This window comes from Salvelinus alpinus, chromosome 12 (genome assembly GCF_045679555.1).
Source record: "Salvelinus alpinus chromosome 12, SLU_Salpinus.1, whole genome shotgun sequence".
In the NCBI taxonomy this organism is placed as follows: Eukaryota; Metazoa; Chordata; class Actinopteri; order Salmoniformes; family Salmonidae; genus Salvelinus; species Salvelinus alpinus.
This window is the reverse complement of record NC_092097.1, coordinates 51,806,921-51,833,863: the sequence shown is the minus strand read 5'-3', so window position 1 is coordinate 51,833,863 and position 26,943 is coordinate 51,806,921. Positions and strand designations below refer to the sequence as shown.

Genomic DNA, 26,943 nt, shown 5'->3' with positions numbered 1-26,943 from the left:
GTACCCACCTCTGTCCGTCCACTGTACACAGGGAGGTTGTACCCACCTCTGTCCGTCCACTGTACACAGGGAGGTTGTACCCACCTCTGTCCAGCCACTGTACACGGGGAGGTTGTACCTACCTCTGTCCAGCCACTGTACACAGGGAGGTTGTACCTACCTCTGTCCGTCCACTGTACACAGGGAGGTTGTACCTACCTCTGTCCGTCCACTGTACGCAGGGAGGTTGTACCCACCTCTGTCCGTCCACTGTACACAGGGAGGTTGTACCTACCTCTGTCCGTCCACTGTACACAGGGACACACCCCAGAGATCAGGACTGAACTTGGCCAGGTGAGGAATGTAGACTGCTACCTGTAACCAGGAAGTACAGACCATCAGAACTACCAGAACCATATCACATGTAGATAATACTCCACACTTCAAATGTTTTGTTTGAGTACATGCCATAGAACAACAGACTAGAGGACGACCAATTCATCAGGATTGGCCGATAAATTAGGGCCGATTTCAAGTTTTCATAACAATCGGTAATCAGCATTTTTGGACACCGATCATGGCCGATTACATTGCACTCCACGAGGAGACTGCGTGGCAGGCTGACTACCTGTTATGCGAGTGCAGCAAGGAGCCACGGTAAGGTGCTAGCTAGCATTAAACATATCTTACAAAAAACAATCAATCTTAACATAATCACTAGTTAAATACACATGGTTGATGATATTACTAGTTTAACTAGCTTGTCCTGTGTTGCATATAATCGATGCGGTGCCTGTTAATTTATCATTGAATCATAGCCTACTTCTCCAAACGGTTATTTAACAAGGTTATTTAACAAGCGCATTCGCGAAAAAGCACTGTCGTTGCACCAATGTGTACCTAACCATAAACATCAACGCCTTTCTTTAAAATCAATACAAGAGTATATATTTTTAAACCTGCATATTTAGTTAATATTGCCTTCTAACATGAATTTCTTTTAACTAGGGTAATTGTGTCACTTCTCTTGCGTTCTGTGCAACAGAGTCAGGCTATATGCAGCAGTTTAGGCCGCCTGGCTCGTTGCGAACTGTGTGAAGACCAACTTCGTCAAACGGGGGATGACTTATCAAAAGTGCATTTGCGAAAAAAGCACAATCGTTGCACGAATGTACCTAACCATAAACATCAATGCCTTTCTTAAAATCAATACACAGAAGTACATTTTTTTAAACCTGCATATTGAGTTAAAGATATCCAGGTTAGCAGGCAATATTAAACTAGGGAAATTGTGTCACTTCTCTTGCGTTCATTGCACGCAGAGTCAGGCTATATGCAACAGTTTGGGCCGCCTGGCTCGTTGCAAATTAATTTGACAAAATTTTACGTAATTATTACATAACATTGAAGGTTGTGCAATGTAACAGGAATATTTAGACTTATGGATGCCACCCGTTAGATAAAATACGGAACGGTTCCGTATTTCACTGAAAGAATAAACGTTTTGTTTTCTAAATGATAGTTTCCGGATTTGACCATATTAATGACCTAAGGCTCGTATTTCTGTGTGTTATTATGTTATAATTAAGTCTATGATTTGATATTTGATAGAGCAGTCTGACTGAGCGGTGGTAGGCAGCAGCAGGCTCGTAAGAATTCATTCAAACAGCACTTGTGCGTTTGCCAGCAGCTTTTCGCTGTGCTTCAAGCATTGAGCTGTTAATGACTTCAAGCCTATCAACTCCCGAGTTAGGCTGGTGTAACCGATGTGAAATGGCTAGCTAGTTAGCGGGGTGCGCGCTAATAGCGTTTCAATCGGTGACGTCACTCGCTCTGAGACCTTGAAGTATTCTCCTTGCTCTGCAAGGGCCGCGGCTTTTGTGGAGCGATGGGTAACGATGCTTCGAGGGTGGCTGTTGTCGATGTGTTCCTGGTTCGAGCCCAGGTAGGGGCGAGGAGAAGGACGGAAGCTATACTCTTACACTGGCAATACTAAAGTGCCTATAAGAACATCCAATAGTCAAAGGTATATGAAATACAAAATGGTATTGAGAGAAATAGTCCTATAATTCCTATAGTAACTACAACCTAAAACTTCTTACCTGGGAATATTGAAAACTCATGTTAAAAGGAACCACCAGCTTTCATATGTTCTCATGTTCTGAGCAAGGAACTTAAACGTTAGCTTTCTTACATGGCACATATTGCACTTTTACTTTCTTCTCCAACACTTTGTTTTTGCATTATTTAAACCAAATTGAACATGTTTCATTATTTATTTGAGGCTAAATTGATTTTATTGATTTATTATATTTAGTTAAAATAAAAGTGTTCATTCAGTATTGTTGTAATTGTCATTATTACAAGTAAAGAATATATTTAAAAAATCGTCCGATTAATCGGTATCGTTTTTTTTGGTCCTCCAATAATCGGTATTGGTATCGGAGTTGAAAAATCCTAATCGGTCGACCTCTACAACAGACACATGTTGACGGAAAGCATACCAGAGAAAAAAAACAAAGTAAGAGGACAGACGACAAAAAAGAGAGACAGATGGAGAAGAGTGACATGTATGAAAAGGTGGAAACAAATCTACTTACATGTCCGTTGTGGTTTTTCTGAACAGTGTTGTAGATTTGATCTATCTTTGTTACAAAGGAATCAAACTCAGGGATGATAAACTTCTTTCTGAAGGCCTGGATCAGAAGCACTATGTTCCCACCTACGCACCTGAGGGTTGGTACAACAAACAACACACTATTAGATCTTCAATACAGAAACCCTGTCATTGAACAAGTTCTAGAACATTCTAGAAATCTAGTTCTGTGAATGAGATGAACTTTGAACTTTTCCCAGATGTTTGCTTTGAAGTGGTGACACTCCCTGAGGCGCAGTGGATGGACTGCTGCTTGTGACTGTATTATGACCTCTGACCTTCTTCTCTGTTGTTGTTTGCCTGCTAGACTTGGTGCTGATAAGTGGTTTGAATTGTTGTGGAAAATAGGGTTCAGAGGAGCCATGTGAGAATGTAAACTCCATTCTCTGTGACACACAAGGCTAATGATACTCCTTATGTATCCGATTAACAGCCTGACACATTTTTTGTAGATGTTTGACTGTCACCGGATAGGTGCAGTGAAATGTGTTGTTTTACAGTGTCAGCCATAGCACTGCGCCCCAAGAGCAAATAAGGGTTAAGTGCTTTGCTCAAGGGCACATTGACAGATTGTCAGCTCGGGTATTCGAACCAGCAACCTTTTGGTTTCTAGCTCAACGCTCTAACTGCTAGGCTACCTGCCGCCCGATGCTCCCTGTAGTATTTCCTTCCTATGTCGCACTTGAAAACAAACACATATGACTAGCCTATAACTTTATTTAACCTCCATTTACAGTGGCAAGAAAAAGTATGTGTATTACCTGGATTTCTGCATAAATTGGTCATAAAATTTGATCTGATCTTCATCTAAGTCACAATAATAGACAAACACAGTCTGCTTAAACTAATAACACACAGAAATGATATGTTTTTCATGTCTTTATTGAACACACCTTGTGAACATTCACAGTTCAGGGTGGGAAAAGTATGTGAACCCTTGGATTTAATAACTGGTTGACCCTCCTTTGGCAGCAATAACTTCAACCAAACATTTTCTGTAGTCAGACCAGTACAACAGTCAGGAGGAATTTGTGTGCATTCCTCTTCACAAAACTAATTCAGTTCAGCAATATTCTTGGGATATCTGGTGTGAACCGCTCTCGCGGTCATGCCACAGCATCTCAATCGGGTTGTCAAGACTCTGACTGGGCCACTCCAGAAGGCCTATTTTCTTCTGTTGAAGCCATTCTGTTGTTGATTTACTTCTGTGTTTTGGGTCACCCCACTTCTGTTGAGCTTCAATTGACGGACAGATAGCCTTTCATTCTCCTGCAAAATGTCTTGATACACTTGGGAATTCATTTTTCTGTCGATGATAGCAAGCTGTTCTGGCCCTGAGGCAGCAAAGCAGCCCCAAACCATGATTCTCCCTCCACCATACTTTACAGTTGGGATGAGGTTTTGATGTTGGTGTGCTGTGCCTTTTTTTCTCCACACATAGTGTTGTGTGTTCCTTCCAAACAACTCAACTGTAGTTAAATCTATCTACAGAATATTTTGCCAGTAGCACTATAGTGGAAGGGACAGCAGTGGCTTATTCTGTGGTGTCCTCCCATGAACACCATTCTTGTTTTGTGTTTTACATATCGTAGACTCGTCAACAGAGATGTCAGCATGTTCCAGAGATTTCTGTAAGTTTTTAGCTGACACTCTAGGATTCTTCTTAACCTCATTGAGCATTCTGTGCTGTGCTCTTGCAGCCATCTTTGCAGGACGGCCACTCCTAGGGAGAGTAGCAACAGTGCTGAACTTTCTCCAATTATAGACAATTTGTCTTACCGTGGACTGATGAACATCAAGGCTTTTAGAGATACTTTTGTAACCCTTTCCAGCTTTATGCAAGTCAACAATTCTTAATCTTAGGTCTTCTGAGATCTATTTTGTTCGAGGCATGGTTCACATCAGCCAATGCTTCTTGTTAATAGCAAACTCTGTAGCAATTAGCACATTTTGTGAGTGTTTTTTATAGGGCAGGGCAGCTCTAACCAACATCTCCAATCTCGTCTCATTGATTGGACCTCAGGTTAGTTGACTCCTGACTCCAATTGGCTAATGACTTCTCCAAAAGCTTAGGGGTTCACATACTTTTCCCAACCTACACTGTGAATGTTTAAATTCTGTATTCAAAATGGACAAGAAAAATACAATAATTAGTGTGTTATTAGTTTAAGCACACTATGTTTGTCTATTGTTGTGACTTAGATGAAGATAACAGAATCAATTTCTGCAGAAATCCAGGTAATTCCAAAGGGTTCACATACTTCTTCTTGCCACTGTATGTGTACACTCTTAGAAAAAAGGTGCTTTCTAGAACTAAAAGGGTAGCATAACCCTTTGTGGTTCAAGTTAGAACCCTTTTGAGTTCCATGTATAACCCTTTCCACTGAGGGTTCTACCTGGAACCAAAAATGGTTCTACCTTGAACCACAAAGGGTTCTACATGGAACCAAAACGTTTTCTCCTATGGGGAAAGACAAAGAAACCCTCGGAACCCTTTTTTCGGAACCCTTTTTTCTAAGAGTGTCGACTACCGTGCAGATATGAGGAACACTGGTTTTCCCCACTAGATCAAGATGCCTGGACTGTCAAAGTCCACTCTAGATGTCAATCATTCACTCTTTAACTGAATTGGAATGAAAGGACATGCATAGCCATAGCTGAAACACAAAGCTGTAACAGGTCAACTGATTATGGGTTACATTTAATTCCAATCAAAATGTACTTTGTGTGTGTGTGTGTGTGTGTGGGCCCAAGGCAGCTGGCACCTATAAATCTGAGTCGTACTCTGCTCTTTAGCCCACACAAGACTACCCGTATCCACCCTCAGCCCACTGCCCCTCAGCCCACTGCCCCTCAGCCCACTGTCCCTCAGCCCACTGTCCCTCAGCCCACTGTCCCTCAGCCCACTGCCCCTCAGCCCACTGTCCCTCAGCCCACTGTCCCTCAGCCCACTGTCCCTCAGCCCACTGTCCCTCAGCCCACTGCCCCTCAGCCCACTGCCCCTCAGCCCACTGTCCCTCAGCCCACTGCCCCTCAGCCCACTGTCCCTCAGCCCACTGTCCCTCAGCCCACTGCCCCTCAGCCCACTGTCCCTCAGCCCACTGTCCCTCAGCCCACTGTCCCTCAGCCCACTGCCCCTCAGCCCACTGCCCCTCAGCCCACTGCCCCTCAGGCCACTGTCCCTCAGCCCACTGTCCCTCAGCCCACTGCCCCTCAGCCCACTGTCCCTCAGCCCACTGTCCCTCAGTCCACTGTCCCTCAGCCCACTGCCCCTCAGCCCACTGTCTCTCAGCCCACTGCCCCTCAGCCCACTGTCCCTCAGCCCACTGTCCCTCAGCCCACTGTCCCTCAGCCCACTGTCCCTCAGTCCACTGTCCCTCAGCCCACTGCCCCTCAGCCCACTGTCTCTCAGCCCACTGTCCCTCAGCCCACTGCCCCTCAGCCCACTGTCCCTCAGCCCACTGCCCCTCAGTCCACTGTCCCTCAGCCCACTGCCCCTCAGCCCACTGCCCCTCAGCCCACTGTCCCTCAGCCCACTGTCCCTCAGCCCACTGTCCCTCAGCCCACTGCCCCTCAGCCCACTGTCCCTCAGCCCTCAGTGGACTGAGAGCACATATACTGTTGCATCCAGCTAACTCTTAAAATGACTTGAAGAGTAAATGCCAGAGAGAGGAGCCATGTGTGTGATAGTGAGAGAGTGAGTGAGTGAGTGAGTGAGTGAGTGAGTGAGTGAGTGAGTGAGTGAGTGAGTGAGTGAGTGAGTGAGTGACTGAGTGAGTGAATGAGAGATTGTTGTGAGGTCTGGGGTCCGCTCACCAACCAAGAATTCACAAAATGGGAAAACACCAAATTGAGACTCTGAATGCAGAATTCTGCAACAATATCCTCAGTGTACAATGTAAAACACCAAATAATGCATGCGAAGAGACGTTCAATAAAGGAAGTGATTGGCAAACCTTCCATAACAAAGCCATCATCTACAGAGAGATGAACCTGGAGAAGAGTCCCCTAAGCAAGCTGGTCCTGGGGCTCTGTTCACAAACACAAACACAACCCACAAAGCCCCAGGACAGCAACACAATTTGACCCAACAAATTATGAGAAAACAAAAAGATAATTATTTCCAATGTGTCAAGTAATTAACAAAAAAACAGCGCAAACTAGCATGCTATTTGGCCCTAAACAGAGAGTACACAGTGGCAGAATACCTGACCACTGTGACTGACCCAAACATAAGGAAAGCTTTGACTATGTACAGACTCAGTGAGCATAGCCTTGCTATTGAGAAATGCCGCCGTAGGCAGACATGGCTCTCAAGAGAAGACAGGCTATGTGCACACTGCCCACAAAATGAGGTGGAAACTGAGCTGCACTTCCTAACCTCGTGCCAAATGTATGACCATATTAGAGACACACATTTCCCTCAGATTACACAGATCCACAAAGAATTTGAAAACAAACCCAATTTTGATAAACTCCCATATCTACTGGGTGAAATACCACTGTGTGCCATCACAGTAGTAAGATTTCTGACCTGTTGCCACAAGAAAAGGGCAACCAGTGAAGAACAAACACCATTGTAAATACAACCCATATTTATTTATTATTTTCCCTTTCCCTTTTCCCTTCCCAACTATTTGCACATCCTTACAACACTGTATATAGACATAATATGACATTTGAAATGTCTTTATTCTTTTGGAACTTCTGTGATGTTTACTATTAATTTTTATTTAACTTTTGTTTATTGTTTATTTAACTTTAGTTTATTATCTACTTCACTTGCTTTGGCAATGTTAACATGTTTCCCATGCCAATAAAGCCCTTAATTCAATTCAGAGTGAGTGAGTGAGTGAGTGAGTGAGTGAGTGAGTGAGTGAGTGAGTGAGTGAGTGAGTGACTGAGTAGAGTAAGCCTACAACAAACTCTGGGTTAATAATGTGGAATGCTGAAGGGGTCAGGGTATTAATAGACTCACTCTACCATGGCACCTGGCAGTAAGAGGAGATGAAAAAGTGATGACTGTGTGTGACAGAGGCAAAGAGGGCTAGAGAGAGGTAGAGGTAGAGAGAGAGGTAGAGAGAGGTAGAGGGGTGTAGAGGGGTCGAGGGCTAGAGAGGTGGACAGGGGTAGAGAGAGGTAGAGGGGGGCGAGAGGTGTAGAGGGGGGCGGAGAGGGGTAGAGGGAGGTATAGAGGGGTAGAGAGAGGTAGAGGGAGGTATAGAGGGGGCGAGAGGTGTAGAGGGGGGCGGAGAGGGGTAGAGAGAGGTAGAGGGAGGTAGAAGGGGGTGGAGAGGGGTAGAGGGAGGTATAGAGGGGGCGAGAGGTGTAGAGGGGGGCGGAGAGGGGTAGAGGGAGGTATAGAGGGGTAGAGAGAGGTAGAGGGAGGTAGAAGGGGGTGGAGAGGGGTAGAGGGAGGTATAGAGGGGTAGAGAGAGGTAGAGGGGGGCGAGAGGTGTAGAGGGAGGTGTAGAGAGAGGTAGAGGGAGGTAGAAGGGGGTGGAGAGGGGTAGAAGGGGGTGGAGAGAGGTAGAAAGGGGTGGAGAGAGGTAGAAAGGGGTGGAGGTGGCTCTAGAAGCAGGTCCCAAATACCCCCCACCCTTGGACCTACCCTTGGACCTACCCTTGGTTTATGCAGACCAGCTGTAAGCAATATGGTGGAAGCTCCAACAATGCACTGCTTGTACCTATCCAGACCCTTCAGATCTGCAAACATCGAGGGGTTAGGGACAAGAGGGAGGGGGATGGAGCAATGTGGGAACGTCTAAATCCAACAAGGAGACAAGCTAGGCGACTCACTTGTGGAAGAGTTCCCGGTCCATCATGACGTCATGAAAGGATTCCGCTACGGAGCGTTGCAGCTTGTCCATACAGTCCTTCAGTCGCGGGTCGGATTCATTAAGACCAGTCCTCTTGAGGGCCTGATCAAATCAAATCAAACTTTATTTAAAGTGCATATAAAGTCACAAGACATGTTACAGTAAAAACAATACAATGAAGTGGTTCAAATAAACAAAAGACGATAAAATAGATGAATAAATTAACAACACAAAGGTTTGGTTGGGGAGAAAGGAATGATGTTATCAGCGAAGCGATACTGCAGGTTTATTTACAGTGTCCTGTAAATCATTCTGCCTCGTCATGTCGAGTCCACATCTCACAAAATTATTAATACTGTTATGCGAAGAACTTGGATGTGAACTAAATTGATATGAACTAACTTTAACTCATCTTGAGGCCCACTGACATACACGAATCTTGTTGCAAGTTGAGTAACTGATAGCCTTTTTTGTCATAGCTGGACCGGAGCTGGTTTGGATACGCTTTCAGTCACTTGTTGCAAGTGTTTTGATTGAAACAGTGCAGTAGTGCTGGTGCAATATAAAACACAGATCAAATTAGAGCTTTGACTATCATTGACATTTTCATACAAATGATTCTTTCATTTAACAAGTTAGTTTTTAGGGGGATAATTTCATTACATGTTGAAATACAAAACCCCCATGTTATTGTTGCATGATGATACAACATAATCTGGTCTGTCTAGTCTCTGCAGGGTAATCTTTACAACCTAATCTAGTCTGTCTAGTCTCTGCAGGGTAATCTTTACAACATAATCTAGTCTGTCTAGTCTCTGCAGGGTAAGCTTTACAACATAATCTAGTCTGTCTAGTCTCTGCAGGGTAATCTTTACAACCTAATCTAGTCTGTCTAGTCTCTGCAGGGTAATCTTTACAACCTAATCTAGTCTGTCTAGTCTCTGCAGGGTAATCTTTACAACCTAATCTAGTCTGTCTAGTCTCTGCAGGGTAATCTTTACAACCTAATCTAGTCTGTCTAGTCTCTGCAGGGTAATCTTTACAACCTAATCTAGTCTGTCTAGTCTCTGCAGGGCAATCTTTACAACCTAATCTAGTCTGTCTAGTCTCTGCAGGGTAATCTTTACAACCTAATCTAGTCTGTCTAGTCTCTGCAGGGCAATCTTTACAACCTAATCTAGTCTGTCTAGTCTCTGCAGGGTAATCTTTACAACCTAATCTAGTCTGTCTAGTCTCTGCAGGGTAATCTTTACAACATAATCTAGTCTGTCTAGTCTCTGCAGGGTATTCTTTACAACATAATCTAGTCTGTCTAGTCTCTGCAGGGTAATCTTTACAACCTAATCTAGTCTGTCTAGTCTCTGCAGGGCAATCTTTACAACCTAATCTAGTCTGTCTAGTCTCTGCAGGGTAATCTTTACAACATAATCTAGTCTGTCTAGTCTCTGCAGGGTAATCTTTACAACATAATCTAGTCTGTCTAGTCTCTGCAGGGTAATCTTTACAACTTAATCTAGTCTGTCTAGTCTCTGCAGGGTAATATTTACAACCTAATCTAGTCTCTCTGGTCTCTGCAGGGTAATCTTTACAACCTAATCTAGTCTCTCTGATCTCTGTAGGGTAATCTTTACAACCTATTTCTAGTCTCTCTGGTCTCTGCAGGGTAATCTTTACAACCAATTTCTAGTCTCTCTGGTCTCTGCAGGGTAATCTTTACAACCTATTTCTAGTCTGTCTGGTCTCTGCAGGGTAATCTTTACAACCTATTTCTAGTCTCTCTGGTCTCTGCAGGGTAATCTTTACAACCTATTTCTAGTCTCTCTGGTCTCTGCAGGGTAATCTTTACAACCTATTTCTAGTCTCTCTGATCTCTGCAGGGTAATCTTTACAACCTATTTCTAGTCTCTCTGGTCTCTGCAGGGTAATCTTTACAACCTATTTCTAGTCTCTCTGGCCTCTGCAGGGTAATCTTTACAACCTATTTCTAGTCTCTCTGGTCTCTGCAGGGTAATCTTTACAACCTATTTCTAGTCTCTCTGGTCTCTGCAGGGTAATCTTTACAACCTATTTCTAGTCTCTCTGGTCTCTGCAGGGTAATCTTTACAACCTATTTCTAGTCTCTCTGGTCTCTACAGGGTAATCTTTACAAACTATTTCTAGTCTCCCTGGTCTCTGCAGGATAATCTTTAGACTGTGTTGTGATCTTCACCAGACACATTCTTTCCCTTCATCAGGCTTGGAGGCATGGACACTATTTCATTCAAATAACATAATGAAATAGCCATGTTCCATGATACACCTTATTGTTTCAAGAGTCGATTCACTCAATTGTTTTTATTTATTGATTTAACCTTTATTTAACTAGGTTAAATCACATATCAGCGGAATGTATAATTTTTTAACAGCTATTTGTTATCTATTCAGAAAAGTAATATGAATATCTATAAGCTACTATAGGGACTACAGTACATTGGCCTGTCTTGACACCTATATTGGGAAAGTATGCTATGCAGAATATTATGTTTCTTCTGATAGTTGCACTGTCTATGTCAAACACTGCAATTCAATTTGCAATGAACACCATGTCAGCTTGCACAAGGGATGAACTCCATGTACGCCTCACTTCCGGCGCCGAAAAGAGATGGCCGCCTCGCTTCGCGTTCCTTGGAAAATATGCAGTATTTTGTTTTTCTATGTGTTATTTCTTACATCGGTACCCCAGGTAATCTTAGGTTTCATTACATACAGTCGGGAGGAACTACTGAATATACGATTAACGTCAACTCATCATCGTTCCTACCAGGAATATGACTTTCCCGAAACGGATCCAGTGTTTTGCCTTCCACCCAATACAATGGATCTGATCCCAGCCGGCGACCCTGTGCGACGCCGAAAAAGGGGCAAACGGGGCGGTCTCGTGGTCAGGCTTCGGAGACGGGCACATCGCGCTCCACTCCCTAGCATACTACTCGCCAATGTCCAGTCTCTTGACAATAAGGTTGATGAAATCCGAGCACGGGTAGCATTCCAGAGAGACATCAGGGATTGCAACGTGCTCTGCTTCACGGAAACATGGCTAACTCAAGGGACGCTAACGGAGTCGGTGCAGCCAGCTGGTTTCTTCATGCATCGCGCCGACAGAAACAAACATCTTTCCGGTAAGAAGAGGGGCGGGGGGGTATGCCTTATGATTAACGAGAAGTGGTGTGATCATCATAACAACACACAGGAACTCAAGTCATTCTGTTCACCTGATCTAGAACTCCTCACAATCAAATGTCGACCGCATTATCTACCAAGGGAATTCTCTTCAATCATACAGCCGTATATATTCCCCCCCAAGCAGACACATCGATGGCCCTGAACGAACTTTATCTGACTCTTTGTAAACTGGAAACCACACACCCTGAGGCTGCATTCATCGTAGCTGGGGATTTTAACAAGGCTAATCTAAAAACAAAACTCCCTAAATTCTATCAGCATATCGATTGTGCTACCAGGGCTGGAAAAACCCTAGATCATTGTTATACTAATTTCCGCGACGCATATAAGGCCCTCCCCCGCCCCCCTTTCGGAAAAGCTGACCACGACTCCATTTTGTTGATTCCAGCCTACAAACAGAAACTCAAACAACAAGCTCCCGCGCTCAGGTCTGTTCAACGCTGGTCCGACCAATCTGAATCCACGCTTCAAGACTGCTTCGATCACGCGGATTGGAATATGTTCCGCATCGCGTCCAACAACAATATTGACGAATATGCTGATTCGGTGAGCGAGTTCATTAGGAAGTGCATTGACGATGTCGTACCCACAGCAACGATTAAAACATTCCCAAACCAGAAACCGTGGATTGACGGCAGCATTCGCGTGAAACTGAAAGCGCGAACCACTGCTTTTAACCAGGGCAAGGTGACCGGAAGCATGACCGAATACAAACAGTGTAGCTATTCTCTCCGCAAGGCAATCAAACAGGCTAAGTCCCAGTACAGAGACAAAATCGAGTCGCAATTCAACAGCTCAGACACAAGAGGTATGTGGCAGGGTCTACAGTCAATCACGGATTACAAAAAGAAAACCAGCCCCGTCGCGGACCAGGATGTCTTGCTCCCAGACAGGCTAAACAACTTTTTTGCCCGCTTTGAGGACAATACAGTGCTACTGACACGGCCCTCTACCAAAACCTGCGGGCTCTCCTTCACTGCAGCCGAGGTGAGTAAAACATTTAAACGTGTTAACCCTCGCAAGGCTGCAGGCCCAGACGGCATTCCCAGCCGCGTCCTCAGAGCATGCGCAGACCAGCTGGCTGGTGTGTTTACGGACATATTCAATCAATCCTTATCCCAGTCTGCTGTTCCCACATGCTTCAAGAGGGCCACCATTGTTCCCGTTCCCAAGAAAGCTAAGGTAACTGAGCTAAACGACTACCGCCCCGTAGCACTCACTTCCGTCATCATGAAGTGCTTTGAGAGACTAGTCAAGGACCATATCACCTCCACCCTACCGGACACCCTAGACCCACTCCAATTTGCTTACCGACCCAATAGGTCCACAGACGACGCAATCGCAACCACACTGCACACTGCCCTAACCCATCTGGACAAGAGGAATACCCATGTGAGAATGCTGTTCATCGATTACAGCTCAGCATTTAACACCATAGTACCCTCCAAACTCGCCCTGTGCAACTGGGTCCTGGACTTCCTGACGGGCCGCCCCCAGGTGGTGAGGGTAGGTAACAACATCTCCACCCCGCTGATCCTCAACACTGGGGCCCCACAAGGGTGCGTTCTGAGCCCTCTCCTGTACTCCCTGTTCACCCACGACTGCGTGGCCATGCACGCCTCCAACTCAATCATCAAGTTTGCGGATGACACTACAGTGGTAGGCTTGATTACCAACAACGACGAGACGGCCTACAGGGAGGAGGTGAGGGCCCTCGGAGTGTGGTGTCAGGAAAATAACCTCACACTCAACGTCAACAAAACAAAGGAGATGATTGTGGACTTCAGGAAACAGCAGAGGGAGCACCCCCCTATCCACATCGACGGGTCAGTAGTGGAGAAGGTGGAAAGTTTTAAGTTCCTCGGTGTACACATCACGGACAAACTGAATTGGTCCACCCACACAGACAGCGTTGTGAAGAAGGCGCAGCAGCGCCTCTTCAACCTCAGGAGGCTGAAGAAATTCGGCTTGTCACCAAAAGCACTCACAAACTTCTACAGATGCACAATCGAGAGCATCCTGTCGGGCTGTATCACCGCCTGGTACGGCAACTGCTCCGCCCACAACCGTAAGGCTCTCCAGAGGGTAGTGAGGTCTGCAGAACGCATCACCGGGGGCAAACTACCTGCCCTCCAGGACACCTACACCACCCGATGTCACAGGAAGGCCATAAAGATCATCAAGGACAACAACCACCCAAGCCACTGCCTGTTCACCCCGCTATCATCCAGAAGGCGAGGTCAGTACAGGTGCATCAAAGCAGGGACCGAGAGACTGAAAAACAGCTTCTATCTCAAGGCCATCAGACTGTTAAACAGCCACCACTAACATTTAGCGGCCGCTGCCAACATACTGACTCAACTCCAGCCACTTTAAAAATGGGAATTGATGGAAATTATGTAAAAATGTACCACTAGCCACTTTAAACAATGCCACTTAATATAATGTTTACATACCCTACATTACCCATCTCATATGTATATACTGTACTCTATATCATCTACTGCATCTTGCCATCTTTATGTAATACATGTACCACTAGCCACTTTAAACTATGCCACTTTATGTTTACATACCCTACAGTACTCATCTCATATGTATATACCGTACTCTATACCATCTACTGCATCTGCCATGCCGTTCTGTACCACCACTCATTCATATATCTTTATGTACATATTCTTTATCCCTTTACACTTGTGTGTGTGTGTAAGGTAGTAGTTGTGGAATTGTTAGGTTAGATTACTTGTTGGTTATTACTGCATTGTCGGAACTAGAAGCACAAGCATTTCGCTACACTCGCATTAACATCTGCTAACCATGTGTATGTGACTAATAAAATTTGATTTGATTTGATTTGTTGCATGTCTTCCCTTGCTCATAATTACCATATTCCTCATAATTACCACACTTCCTCCCTTCCTCATAATTACCACACTTCCTCCCTTCCTCATAATTACCCTACTTCCTCATAATTACCACACTTCCTCCCTTCCTCATAATTACCACACTTCCTCCCTTCCTCATAATTACCACACTTCCTCCCTTCCTCATAATTACCACACTTCCTTCCTTCCTCATAATTACCACACTTCCTCCCTTCCTCATAATTACCACACTTCCTCCCTTCCTCATAATTACCACACTTCCTCCCTTCCTCATAATTACCACACTTCCTCCCTTCCTCATAATTACCACACTTCCTCCCTTCCTCATAATTACCCTACTTCCTCCCTTCCTCATAATTACCACACTTCCTCATAATTACCATATTCCTCATAATTACCATACTTCCTCCCTTCCTCATAATTACCATACTTCCTCATAATTACCATACCTCCTCCTGTCCTCATAATTACCATACTTCCTCATAATTACCCGACTTCCTCTCTAGCACATAATTACCCTACTTCCTCAAAGTAAAGAGAGTTGGCACTGCCACAGTGGCAGTTTGGTGGCCCCAAGTCTCCAATAACCCTTGCACTCAGCATACCTGGAGTAAGTATAGCTCAAATGGTGGAAAGATGAAGTTTGAGTGAGAGCAGAATTACATAAAGTCTCATAGATCATCTCTTATGACAGATTGTGTATTTTTACTTGCAAATAAATGTCTGTTCTTCAGTGTTTTTGTGTGTGTGTGTGTGGGAGGGAGCAAGACAGAGGGAGCGAGAGAACAAGAATGTGCTTTTGTGTTTGTGGCTGTATGTCTACATCGAGTTTGTTGTCAAGGAGGGTTGTGTGACAGAGTAACCTATTTAATTTACAACCTACTCTTCTTTCCTGTATAGGTTAACTGATGTGTGTACTTACTCACAGAGATAAAGTGTGAGACGGGGACTTGTTTCTGGCCCTCTGTGATGGTGTAGAAGAGCATATCTTCTACCTCTGAGAAGAGACCCTTCCCACTGCTCCTATATATACATACAGTGAAGAGGGAAATTGTCAGCTTTAAACAACACAGACATACACAACTTGATTGGCTATTTATAAAGAGTAATGGATGATTGAGGAGAATGGAGACAAGCATTGTTTTGGATATACAATAACATAGGCCTATATGTGATTCACGCACACACACAGTAAATTAATATCTGCCAATCAATATATAACACAAATGAACTGTCTGAACTGGAACAATAAAAACACAAACTCACAGTTTGGAAAGCACGTGGTCCATGTCTGAGGTTGTTCCGATGCGGTGCTGATCTGTTGAGCTTGTGTTGAAATATTGTGCCGGTTGAACTTTAACATTACGACGACAACACGGTAATAAACCGTTATAACAAACCTTTTTGAAAACTATTTTAGTCGTGTCTTTCAAAGTTTCAACAGCTGCTGCGTTGGTCACCCGTAATATTTTCAAACAGTGCATGGTTACACTAACTTAAAAGCATTTAAGGAAAATAACTGCCTTCGGATACCTTTTCGATAGTATTTCCGGTACTTTCTCCACTATTTACCCGTAGTCTGATAAGTCAGTTTTGGTCAACCGACTACAGGTATCTAGGCAGCAATCTCGTTTTCACGTTCGAAACTTGTCATGAGGGCACAAGCAGCCAACTCCGCCTATGACGTCGGAGTGTGTATATATATAGCAGGTCATTATCAACAGAACGTCACAATACCGGTGCAGAGCGTTCAATTTGGCTGCTGGGGAGCAAGGAAACCCCCAACTCGGCTAAAACCATTGACAACTACAGTGCCCTTTTCAAAGGATTGTTAAATAAATGTTTATAACTATTTGGTTTTAATATTATCACATTGAAGAGCATAGTCAGAACTACATATTAACGATTATTCCACATGTAGCTCTATCATCTGACTTATACAGTAAATAACTGCATGCTTTTCACGATCCGTAAACTTCAACTGATCATTTTTTCCATTTGGCATGTAACGCTGAGCAAACAATATGTGTAATTCATCTTGCTTCATCGGATATTAGGCTTTCGGAAAGAGCTTGACATCGGTAAGTCCTCCTCCTGGTAAAGTTGCCAGTCGGACTACTGTCATCACCACTACAGTATATGGAAAGCAAATCAAACAATATCTGGATATAGCCATCTAGTTTATACCCTGAAAGTTAGCTTGTTAACTAGCCATATTGACGTGATCTGTTATTAGCTAGCTAACTAGCAAGCAAATTAGACGTCCATCAGACGTCTAATTTAGACGTCCATCAGTCAATGTAGACTATCAATGTAGACTATCATGTATGTCTGCAGCAATTCTTAAATGCTACTAAAATCAATGTTGAAAAGGGGAAAACGTTAGCTAACTTGGCTAGGTAGGCCTACGTTGATTGTAGAAAAAGTACATTAGGTCTACTGACCACTGTTTAGTCAACTGTACAACGTTTCTACCGGTAGCTTGCAAAGTAAACACATTATCAGCCAACAGTAACGTTACATCGGCAAATGCTGATAATGTAACTGATAGAGCTAAATGTGTTATTTGTTTTGCATGGAATACTCAGACATTTGTAGTTCTGACTACGCTCTTAAAGAGGTGATATTACTACAAACAAATAGTTAACAGGTATTTAACAATCTCTTGAAAGCGGCACGCAGTTGTCATTGGTTTTAGTGGAGCAGCGAGTCCCTTTGCCCCCCAGCAGGCAAATCGAACGCTCTGCACCTGTTAACGAACCCGCGTTGCGTGCCGGAGCGTTGCGTGCCGGAGCGTTGCAAACATAAATGGACGCTAGTGATGTGCTGTTCGCGAAAGATTTGGTATTTTTGAACGACTCCTTTTACTGAATCGAGAGTCGTGAATCATTTTTTCTGATTGACTCGTTCATTTTGTCGTTCGTTTGACCTGCTGACCGCAGTGACTACAGCAGGATTAATACGCTCTCTGGCTCATAGCTCCCAGAGACTTGCTCCGACCAACAACTGCAGACAGCAATAATATCATAGAGAAGAAAAATACATGTTTAGAACTGGTAATTGATCGCATGGTACAATAATAAATTATGGACACACCTTTGTAGAACCAAAAACATAGTCTCTGCATGCTTTTGACATTACTGACTCAAATGAACGAAATGAGTCAGTCAGAAGATTCGTTCTTTTTACTGAACGAGTCGAACAGATCTGAGTTATTAAAAAGAGCCGAACTTCCCATTACTAATTTACACGTACATGTTATTTACTCATTTCATCCAAACTGCTCGCGAGCTTCAACGTGGTCCGTATTGACATGCCCTAAAGTACAACTTGTTCTATCACTGAGGAAGAGAGGCCCAACTCGGAGGAAAATATGTCTCCCTCCAGCAGGTGGCGTTTTTTCGTTGTTTCGCCCACTAAGCAAGGACTTTTTGTATGGAGGTCAATGAGTGTCAAATTTGGTCATTCAAAAAAGATATATTTGCTACTTGAGGTATATTTAAGCCAATAGAAGTTTCGTAATGCTTAAGTCGTTACGAGTGTACTGATATAAGTAGGACACGTGACTTCCCCGCAACTTTTAGCGTCTCTCTCCATTGAAGACAGGCGGTTGTCGTCACCAACTCTCATCGAATATTCAAAAAAGTATTACAATAATGAGATGTATCCACCAATCCAGAGAAAGGATAGGCGGCAGCTAGACAGCCCGCCATGACACTGAACAACGACTCCCATTGTTAGGGTGGAGAGACGTGTGTCTTGTAGGTATATCCATTAACTTTGGTTCTATTTTAGATACTTGTTGAGCTGCAAGTCCTGCTTCTCCCATCTACTAATTGGTTTGTAGGACATACTATTCCATGTGGGTGATTGAAAAATGTACGAGGTACACACTCCAGTTCAGTCAGCACAGTGACCAATGGGAAAGTACTGTACAATCAAGCTTGAAGACATGCCATATTCTAGCAGATGACAAACACAAGGTTTGATGCCAAATATACAATGTATTCAAATATTCAAGTATCTGCATCATGTAACCATTAACCAACATAAATGTCACTTTGTTTATAACGGACCGATTTAGGCAGAGGCTATAGAGCAGAGCATACATACTGTATGATGAACTGTTTGGTTAAATCAACAGACCAATATGGTTCCTATAGGCTATGTTTTGAAATACTTTGACCAACTCACAGTAGGGAGAAATCCTAACAGTCTAACAATGAGACAATGAGCTTTGAAAATCATGAATTGGTCTAATTTTATTATTTGTGTTCATATAATGGACATCGGTTCTTTCAATAATAACAGCCTTATTGAACGATGAGTATGTTCAAACTGCTTGTTGTAGGTAATAAAGCTTTTGCCTGTAAAGTTAAAAATATTGCTTGAAATTAAGCAACATAAATAATGGTGACAAAAAGGCACAGTAGGTTCCCAAACATAACTATTAAAATATTCCACGTTGTTTTCTTTCTTAACTCTAGGATATAATCTAGCTTCAAAACACCGACAGTAGGCCTGTAAAGAAATGCATTGAATGGCGTTTTGCAGGTAAAGTTATGTGTAGACTACTATTCTGTAAGTTTAAACCCAAAACAATATACAGTTTTTGTTTAGTATAGGATTGTATTGCATTATGTATTGTATTGTATCCTATTAACTATTTTAAATGCAACTCTACACACTCTTAGCAGGACGCGGCATCACCAGCTTCAGCCCAATATCGATGACACAGGATGGCATATAAGAGAGGGGGATCCATCCGAACTTGGCGTCCCAGCCGGCACTGTAGCGGGTTCGGGGGTAGGACGACGCCAAGGCATGTTCCATGCAGTTAGTCACTTTACTCAGGTCAGAGTCACACGATGCGTTCATGATCAACCGTTGGATCTGGATGTCTGGATTGGTTGGGGGGAAAAGAGGATATTGTTAAAACTGTTAAGAATTTGTACGGCCAATGGGAGGACTACAGAGGAGAGAGAAGAGCAGAGGAGACAGGAAAGGTGAAGAGAGAGGGGTTAAAGCCAGAAACCAATTGGATGATAAGCTGGCTGTAGCATGATAGCTATACTATACTACATATAGTCTTGAGACAAATGTCAATGGGATTTTCTACTAATGAGATTTAGCAGAAAATTCCATTGACACTTTAACAAGACTAGAGGTTTTAACCAGGGGTTGGAACAAATTATTTTCCAATCGTTTCGTTCTGTTCCGACCAGTAAAATAAAGTTCTGAACCAGTCCGAACCCCCAAAAAGTTAGTTTATATTGTTGTTTTCTGTTCCCTTTTAAACCTCCTGAAATCATAAAAAAAAAAAATACATTTAGCTTGACATTACATTCAAATATAACCACCCCCCCCAAATTATTATTATCAAAAGAACATTAACTGGTTCCCACACTTTTAAATAATTGTTCTGTTCCATAACAGTATAGAGATAACTTTCGTCCCCAGTTCTGATTTTGTTCCTCCCCCCAAAAATGGGGTTCTGTTCCCTGAACCGGTTCCAACCCCTGGTTTTAACCCTGTGTGTGAAGGACAGGACCGTGGTTTATTCCAACGTCTCATCCGGCAGATTACCTTCTTCTGCTACTGCTGCTACTACTACTACTGCTGCTACTACCACCACTACCACTTCTACTGCTACTTACAATTATCCAGGTATTTGTCTCCGTAGCTGGCCTTTACTTCAGGTGTGAGCTGGTTCCACAGGCGATGCAGCTCTCTCTCGATGGGATCCAGACTGGTAACCGCTGTCTTAAAGAAACCTGGTTCAATGATGCACACCTTGATCCCAAAGTAGTGGATATCCCTCCTTTGGAAAATGTAGACATCAAAGCTTGGTTGGCATACATTCTCTAAAAACACTATGTTGCTCTTTAACATGGTATCATTTTGTATTATTGAATATTGTAGCTCAGTGAAATACAGTAGATTAAAGCGGACTATTAGAGTCTAAGAAAGGTAAATACCACAATACGGGTTTGGTTGAATTGAGCTTCGTGACGACTACTATAGATATGTTGTTGTGATAAGTACCTGGAAGATTAACCCGCATTGTGGGCTTACAAAGATCCAAACAAACTATAGTAGCCTACCTGAGGCAGTCTGAGAAGGACTCCACAGCGAACTTAGAGATGCAGTATCCCCCGCCGTTAGCTGCCACTCTACCCAGCACTGAGGCCACGTTCACGATCCTCCCCTGGGCCTGTTTGATGAGGGGCAGGAAGGTGAGGGTCATCTCTATCACCCCCGTCATGTTCACCTTCAGGGTACTGGTGAAGTCCTCCATCCTCATCCACTCTGTGGGACCCATGGGCAGGGAGCGCCCCGCGTTGTTCACGATACCCCACAGTCCTGGGAGATGGGGAGGAGGAGAGAGAGAAATATGAAAATGTTATTTAGTCAGAAATGTTTTCAGCTTTGGATTCACTGTGTATTTCAAGTCAAATGCATCTGTTTTATTTGACAACTGCTGTTTGAGTCATGGTTACAGCTAGGGCCCCTCTGACCAGACCAGGATAGGTTACAGCTAGGAAACAGAGTTTTACTAGTCAGGAATATAGGTAGAACAAACTCCTGGCCCTAGCAGTGAGTAACATAAACCCCACTCCAAATGGTTTCTCACCGTTATCTCCAACCTCCTGCTTGGTGTACTCCATGGCTTTCTGTATACTGCCGGTGCTCGTCACGTCTAGGAGAACCGTCTTCAGGTACGGCCCAGTCGCCCTCTTCAGATCATCAGCCCCTTTCTCCGTCAGACACCCAGCTATCACCCTGAACCCCCGTCGGTCCAGCCTCTTACAGAGCAAGTTCCCAAAGCCAGAGTCACACCCCGTCACAAACACATACTTCTCCTTGACGTCTTCTACTTCCAGACTGTCTCTGTACAGCCAGCCTAGCGCCCACAGAACGACGAAGGTAGAAATGCCGTACAGCCATAGATTATCCCTGCTGGGGAAGAGGAGAGCACAGTGAGAGGTTGTAGGGTGAAATATGATGTTGATTTTTTTTTTTGCCCGATGTCATGTTTTTCTTTAGCATCACACCGGGCAAAGACCTCACATTAACATCAAATCAACATCTACGTTTGGTTGGTATTTGATTGAGTTGTCAACAAAGATGAAATCCACTTGAAGCCAATCAAACCTTGAAGGCCCTGAATCGTTGGTTTGTGCTTGAAATCTAGGTTGAAATGAGACAGAAAACTGTATGTTGATGGCTTAAAAAAAAAAATGGATGTTCAACATCAGTTATGTTGAAATATGACATTGATAGAATTTCATGCAAATATTTTGACATTCTTATGACATTGATTGAAAAGTGAGTGGGTGTTTTCATGTGGGTTTACATCGGCTTATTTCCAAAAGAACATCCTAGGAGTTAAATGGAATGAATAAATCTTACCCTAAATACTGGTACACAGAATCAATATCCATGATGAGGTCTGGGAGAGGATTTTATGGAGGTGTAGAGAAGTTAATCCCTGCAGGAAGTGTTAGGAAATAACACACATTACAAAATGTTGTCTACGCTACCTGAACAAGCCGTTTAGTCAAACCTGTCACTGTAGTCTACATGTCCTCTTGTAACATTGTATGCCGATCAGCTCCTATATCTCTGTACTTAGTTATGTAAATATTCACTAAAGTGGTTATTGCCAGATACAGGTTTGTTTGCCTTTTTTGGATTCTCCATGACGTTGCGGCGCCCTCCCCCCGACCTTGTTTGTGGCCCAAATGGCACCCTATACAGTGCGCTACTGTTGACCAGGGGCCTTATGACTCTGGTTAAAAGTAGTGCACTATATAGGGAATCGGGTGCAATTTGGGACACAAACGGGGGGGGGGGGGGGCTCAACGTCATGGAGAATCCAAAAAAGGCTAACAAACCTGTGGAACACTGACATTCTCTCAAATGTTATCAGTGAACTGACACTTTGCTAAACTTTTATTTTTCATCATGACAGCAGAAAACTTTACAAATCATCATAAAATCTTTGATGAAAAAGAGGTACATTTTCATCATTTAACCCAAACATCCAGTGAAATCCCCCAAAATAACAATTCAGTGGAATCTGGAATAGACTTTACCGGATGGCCTATTTTGACAAGGATCAGTTGAATCTGACATCTTAAAACACGTGTTTCTGGGCTTTCCAGTGCGGTGTTTAAAGAATGATATGCATAATATGAGCAGTTGTTTTCTTCAGAGCACATGAGAAGTCTTGGGATAAGGCTCTTATAGATCTTATGAAACAAAGAGGCACTGGAACGAGGATAGGGGTTTAAGACAGGGCTTTGATTGTTTTGTAGAAAAAACCCATTGCCTCTCTTCAAGCTATTTAAGCCTCTCAAAACCTATTAGCCTCCCGGCAGACTTATTAAGCCTTGGGTGGAATAGATTGGGACATCCTGGGATCACACCGAAGAAAGGGACATACTTAAGCAAGGTGCACGGCGGACCAAATAGGATTTTGGGGGTACAAACAGTCACACAAACACACTAATATAACACCTGTAGGAGGGGATATTGCCTGGTACACCTGTAACTACAGTATGTTAGCCATAAAATCACTCATTAAATGTACATCACATAGGCCGACCGATTTCAATCATCACATCTCTGATATGTAATGGCGAGGGGACAGTAACTAGTGTGATGGCGAGGGGACAGTAACTAGTTTGCACCTCTTTGTTTTAAGGGTGGGAATAAAGGCCTTAAAATTCTACATTTTAGTCATTTAGCAGATACTCTTATCCAGAGCGACTTACAATTAGTGAATTAATCGTAACATAGGTGAGACAACATATCACAATCGTAGCAAGTACATTTCTTCCCTCAAAGTATTTATCAGCAATGTAATTGCATGGTCTTTTTGGTCTCCTGTGCTGTGAGCACCTTCCCATTTACACACACACACACACACACACACACCAAGCTCCTCCCATTTACACACACACCAAGCCCCTCCCCCTGCCATATACACCAAGCACCTTACCATTTACACACACACACCAAGCCCCTCCCATTTACACACACACCAAGCCCCTCCCATTTACACACACACACACCAAGCCCCTTCCATTTACACACACACACACACCAAGCCCCTCCCATTTACACACACACACCAAGCCCCTTCCATTTACACACACACACAAAGGCCCTCCCCCTGCCACTCACACCAAGCCCCTCCCCCTGCTACTCACACCAAGCCCCTCCCCCTGCTACTCACACCAAGCCCCTCCCCCTGTTACTCACACCAAGCCCCTGCCACTCACACCAAGCCCCTCCCCCTGCTACTCACACCAAGCCCCTCCCCGTTACTCACACCAAGCCACACACACCAAGCCCCTGCCACTCACACCAAGCCACACACACCAAGCCCCTGCCACTCACACCAAGCCCCTGCCACTCACAACAACGATGAGAGATCACGTCTTGCTCTCTGACAAATGGTTTCAACTCGCTATTTGCATTTGAGGTTTGGTCCAACAGAATGGGTCATATGGACAACGAGACACAGTGAGACATTATTGTACTGTAATAGAGGAGAAGGTAATCTTTCTACCCTTTTTATATCTCAACTCCTCAAATTGAGAGCAGAGCAGACGCTACTAAAACGGGAGTATCAATGAACATTGATTCTGGAAAAGTAATGCTAAGTTTGTCACACGCGGCATTGAGGTACCACGTAGCGCTAGCAGCATTTTAGCCAAAGACTGTTATACTAGTGGTCTAACCTGTGTTTTTATAAATGAGCAATAAGCATAAAACACAATTACACAAGGAATTGGCATGTTCTCATTCTGAGAAATAAGATTTCACCAAAGTGGACAGGCTACCATGCAGTTCAAACAGTCGGACAGAAGGGTGTGTTCATAACAATTCAACTGTTCTACCTTGTTAGCAAACAGATCCAAGTCGGATAATACAGATTAGCTGGCTACTCACGAGCACGTGGGCTTGTGCTTGAGATGATTGTTTAGGAGACTTTTTCTATATAACGCTTGCTTTAAGAAGTTAGTCATTATTAGCGTATGTGCGTTATGCATGGTTCTGGTTGTATTTGTAACAAAACGGTTGTTTTCATAAAACAGTCTTGAAAGTCAGATCTGTGATTATTGCAACAACAACAAAAAGGTTTAAAACTATTTGTAATTATTAGTAGGTCTTATGGTTGTGGAAGGCTTATATTTGGCCTATGTATACATTTTACAAACCCTGAATTCATTAGATTATTGCTGATTGTTTGAAAAGCAGTGTATTTGACCTTTAAATTGTACAACAAAGTTTATTTAGAGAAAGCATAACAACAAAGAAATGGAGATAAGAACTTTTAGGCCATATCGCCGAGCCACATGACAAAGCTGAGCATATGAAACGGTCCTTATTTACGCTGGTCCTTCATGGTCCTTTCCCCTCTGGATAATAACATTTGCAAATCAGTGCAAAGGCTTAGGAAGCCCGGTCCATTTAGAGCTTAACATTTATGTAAATAATTCAATAATAATATATTACAATGGACACGTCATGCACCAGAACCAGCTATGCCGCCTTGTACATATCTAACAATACTTTAAAGTTTGAAAGATTGGTTAGCACTTTACATGAATCACTTCAAAAATGCTTTCAGTTTTAATTATCTGATAATTATGTTAGAAATAAACTGCCAACCTACCTTTTCCCTGAAATGAAAATGCCAACCTACCTGTTATCAGTGGTTTACTGTAGGCTCAGGTCTACCTCCTCTTCTCTCTCCCTCTCTGACAGTAACAGTTTGGTCCCTGGAGCCTGTGTTGTGTCACTGTGTGTGACTGGCAGAGAAAGGGCTTTATCCCTGAAGTTTATCCTATAAGACAATCTGCAAACTGTGTGTAAACATGGACTGTGTGTGTGTGTGTGTGTGTTGGGAATAAAGGTAGGTGGGGAGGAGGAATTATGGGCCCAGTAACTGCAATACATTCAGGGACCACTAAATTCTGACACACATTTATGTGATTTAAAACCAAAAAAATGATTAGTTGATGTCAAGACCAATCAATGGAAAATGTCCATCTACCACTAGACTTTCATTAGGTAGCTGTCAGTATGTACCATAGCACAATTGAGAGCATCCTGTCAGGCTGTATCACCGCCTGGTACGGCAACAGAACCGTCCGCAACCGCATTGCTCTCCAGAGGGTGGTGTGGTCAGCCCAACGCATCACCGAGGGCCCACTGCCTGTCCTCCAGGACATCTACAACACCCGGTGTCACAGGAAGGCCAAGAAGATCATCAAGGACCTCAGCCACCCGAGCCACGGCCTGTTCACCCCGCTACCATTTAGAAGGCGGAGACAGTACAGGTGCATCAAGGCTGTGAATGAGAGACTGCTTCTATCTCCAGGCCATCAGACTGTTAAATAGTCACCACTAGCCTTAGTCACTGTTCTAACCGGCTACCACCCTGTACTCTACCCTGCACCAGACTGCTGTCCCATGTACATCGTCATTGAACACTGGTCACTTCCATAATGTTTACATACTGTTTTACCAACTTCATATGCATTTACTGTATTCTAGTCATGGCTCATCCTATATAACTACTTACTGCTGTACACACCTTTTTAATACATATACTGTTTTTACACACCATTATATATCCTGAACAAAAATATAAAACACACATCCAGCAATTTCAAAGATTTTACTTACATACAAGGAAATCAGTCAATTGAAATAAATAAATGAGTCCCTAACCTATGGATTTCACATGACTAGGAATACAGATATGCATCTGCAGGAACCTATTTTTTTTTTTTTAAGTAGGGGTGTGGATCAGAAAACCTGTCAGTGTCTGGTGTGACCACCATTTGGCTGTTGATTGTGGCTTGTGGAATGTCGTCCCACTCCTCTTCAATGGCTGTGCGAAGTTGCTGGATATTGGCGGAAACTAGAACACGCTGTCGTACACGTTGATCCAGAGCATCCCACACATGCTCAATGGCTGACATGTCTGGTGAGTATGCAGGCCATGGAAGAACTGGGACATTTTCTGCTTCCAGGAAGTGTGTAGAGATCCTTGCGACACGGGGTCGTGCATTATCATGCTGAAACATGAGGTGATGGCGCCGGATGAAAGGCACGACAATGGGCCTCAGGATCTCGTCACGGTATCTCTGTGCATTCAAATTGCCATCGATAAAATGCAATTGTGTTCGTTGTCCGTAGCTTACGCCTGCCCATACCCTAACCCCACCACTCTGTTCACAACGTTGACATAAGCAAACCGCTCGCACACATGACGCCATACACGTGGTCTGCGGTTGTGAGGCCGGTTGAACGTACTGCCAAATTCCCTAAAACAACGTTTGAGGCAGCTTAGGGT

At 43.6% G+C, this 26,943-nt stretch overlaps 2 protein-coding genes across 9 annotated transcripts in view; both read right to left on the bottom strand.

Moving 5' to 3' along the window:
* Positions 1 to 16,321, bottom strand: part of LOC139536331 (glutaminase kidney isoform, mitochondrial-like) — an 88,042-nt gene extending 71,721 nt beyond the window's left edge. For 2 of the 4 annotated variants that reach the window (XR_011667290.1, XM_071336783.1), the window contains exons 1-5: positions 15,831 to 16,321; positions 15,491 to 15,587; positions 8,435 to 8,556; positions 2,580 to 2,709; positions 275 to 354 (exon numbers count right to left, since the gene is read on the bottom strand). Coding sequence is in view for 3 of the 4 variants with exons in the window: in XM_071336783.1 (XP_071192884.1) it covers positions 275 to 354; positions 2,580 to 2,709; positions 8,435 to 8,556; positions 15,491 to 15,587; positions 15,831 to 16,048 (647 nt within the window). In the remaining variant the exon portion in view is untranslated. Of the gene's footprint in view, positions 1 to 274; positions 355 to 2,579; positions 2,710 to 8,434; positions 8,557 to 15,486; positions 15,588 to 15,830 lie in introns of those variants that run through there. The other 2 variants (XM_071336782.1, XM_071336784.1) reach the window with 2 other exon arrangements.
* Positions 16,322 to 18,808: 2,487 nt separating this feature from the next.
* LOC139536329 (retinol dehydrogenase 7-like) lies at positions 18,809 to 25,406 on the bottom strand. Of its 5 annotated transcripts, none has more exons than XM_071336774.1 (7): positions 25,285 to 25,397; positions 21,978 to 22,056; positions 21,720 to 21,755; positions 21,199 to 21,524; positions 20,669 to 20,927; positions 20,222 to 20,385; positions 18,809 to 19,465 (listed from the first exon to the last, which is right to left on the bottom strand). In XM_071336774.1, the coding sequence occupies exons 2-7, from the start codon at positions 22,007 to 22,009 to the stop codon at positions 19,245 to 19,247; spliced, it is 1,038 nt and encodes a 345-aa protein (XP_071192875.1). In that variant the 5' UTR covers positions 22,010 to 22,056; positions 25,285 to 25,397; the 3' UTR covers positions 18,809 to 19,244. The 5 variants fall into 5 exon arrangements, with proteins under 5 accessions (XP_071192875.1, XP_071192876.1, XP_071192880.1 ...); XM_071336775.1 differs by having other exon boundaries at positions 21,199 to 21,521; XM_071336779.1 differs by lacking the exon at positions 21,720 to 21,755 and having other exon boundaries at positions 21,199 to 21,521; positions 25,285 to 25,406.
* Between the last annotated feature and the right edge of the window lie 1,537 nt (positions 25,407 to 26,943).

Excerpts from the sequence above, each read along its gene's own strand:
- LOC139536329 (XM_071336774.1), bottom strand. The coding sequence starts at position 22,009 with ATGGATATTGATTCTGTGTACCAGTATTTAGG. Across the intron at positions 20,928-21,198 it reads GCAGGAGGTTGGAGATAACG|GACTGTGGGGTATCGTGAAC; the intron begins GTGAGAAACCAT and ends CCCATCTCCCAG. Across the intron at positions 20,386-20,668 it reads TCCTTCTCAGACTGCCTCAG|GAGGGATATCCACTACTTTG; the intron begins GTAGGCTACTAT and ends CATTTTCCAAAG.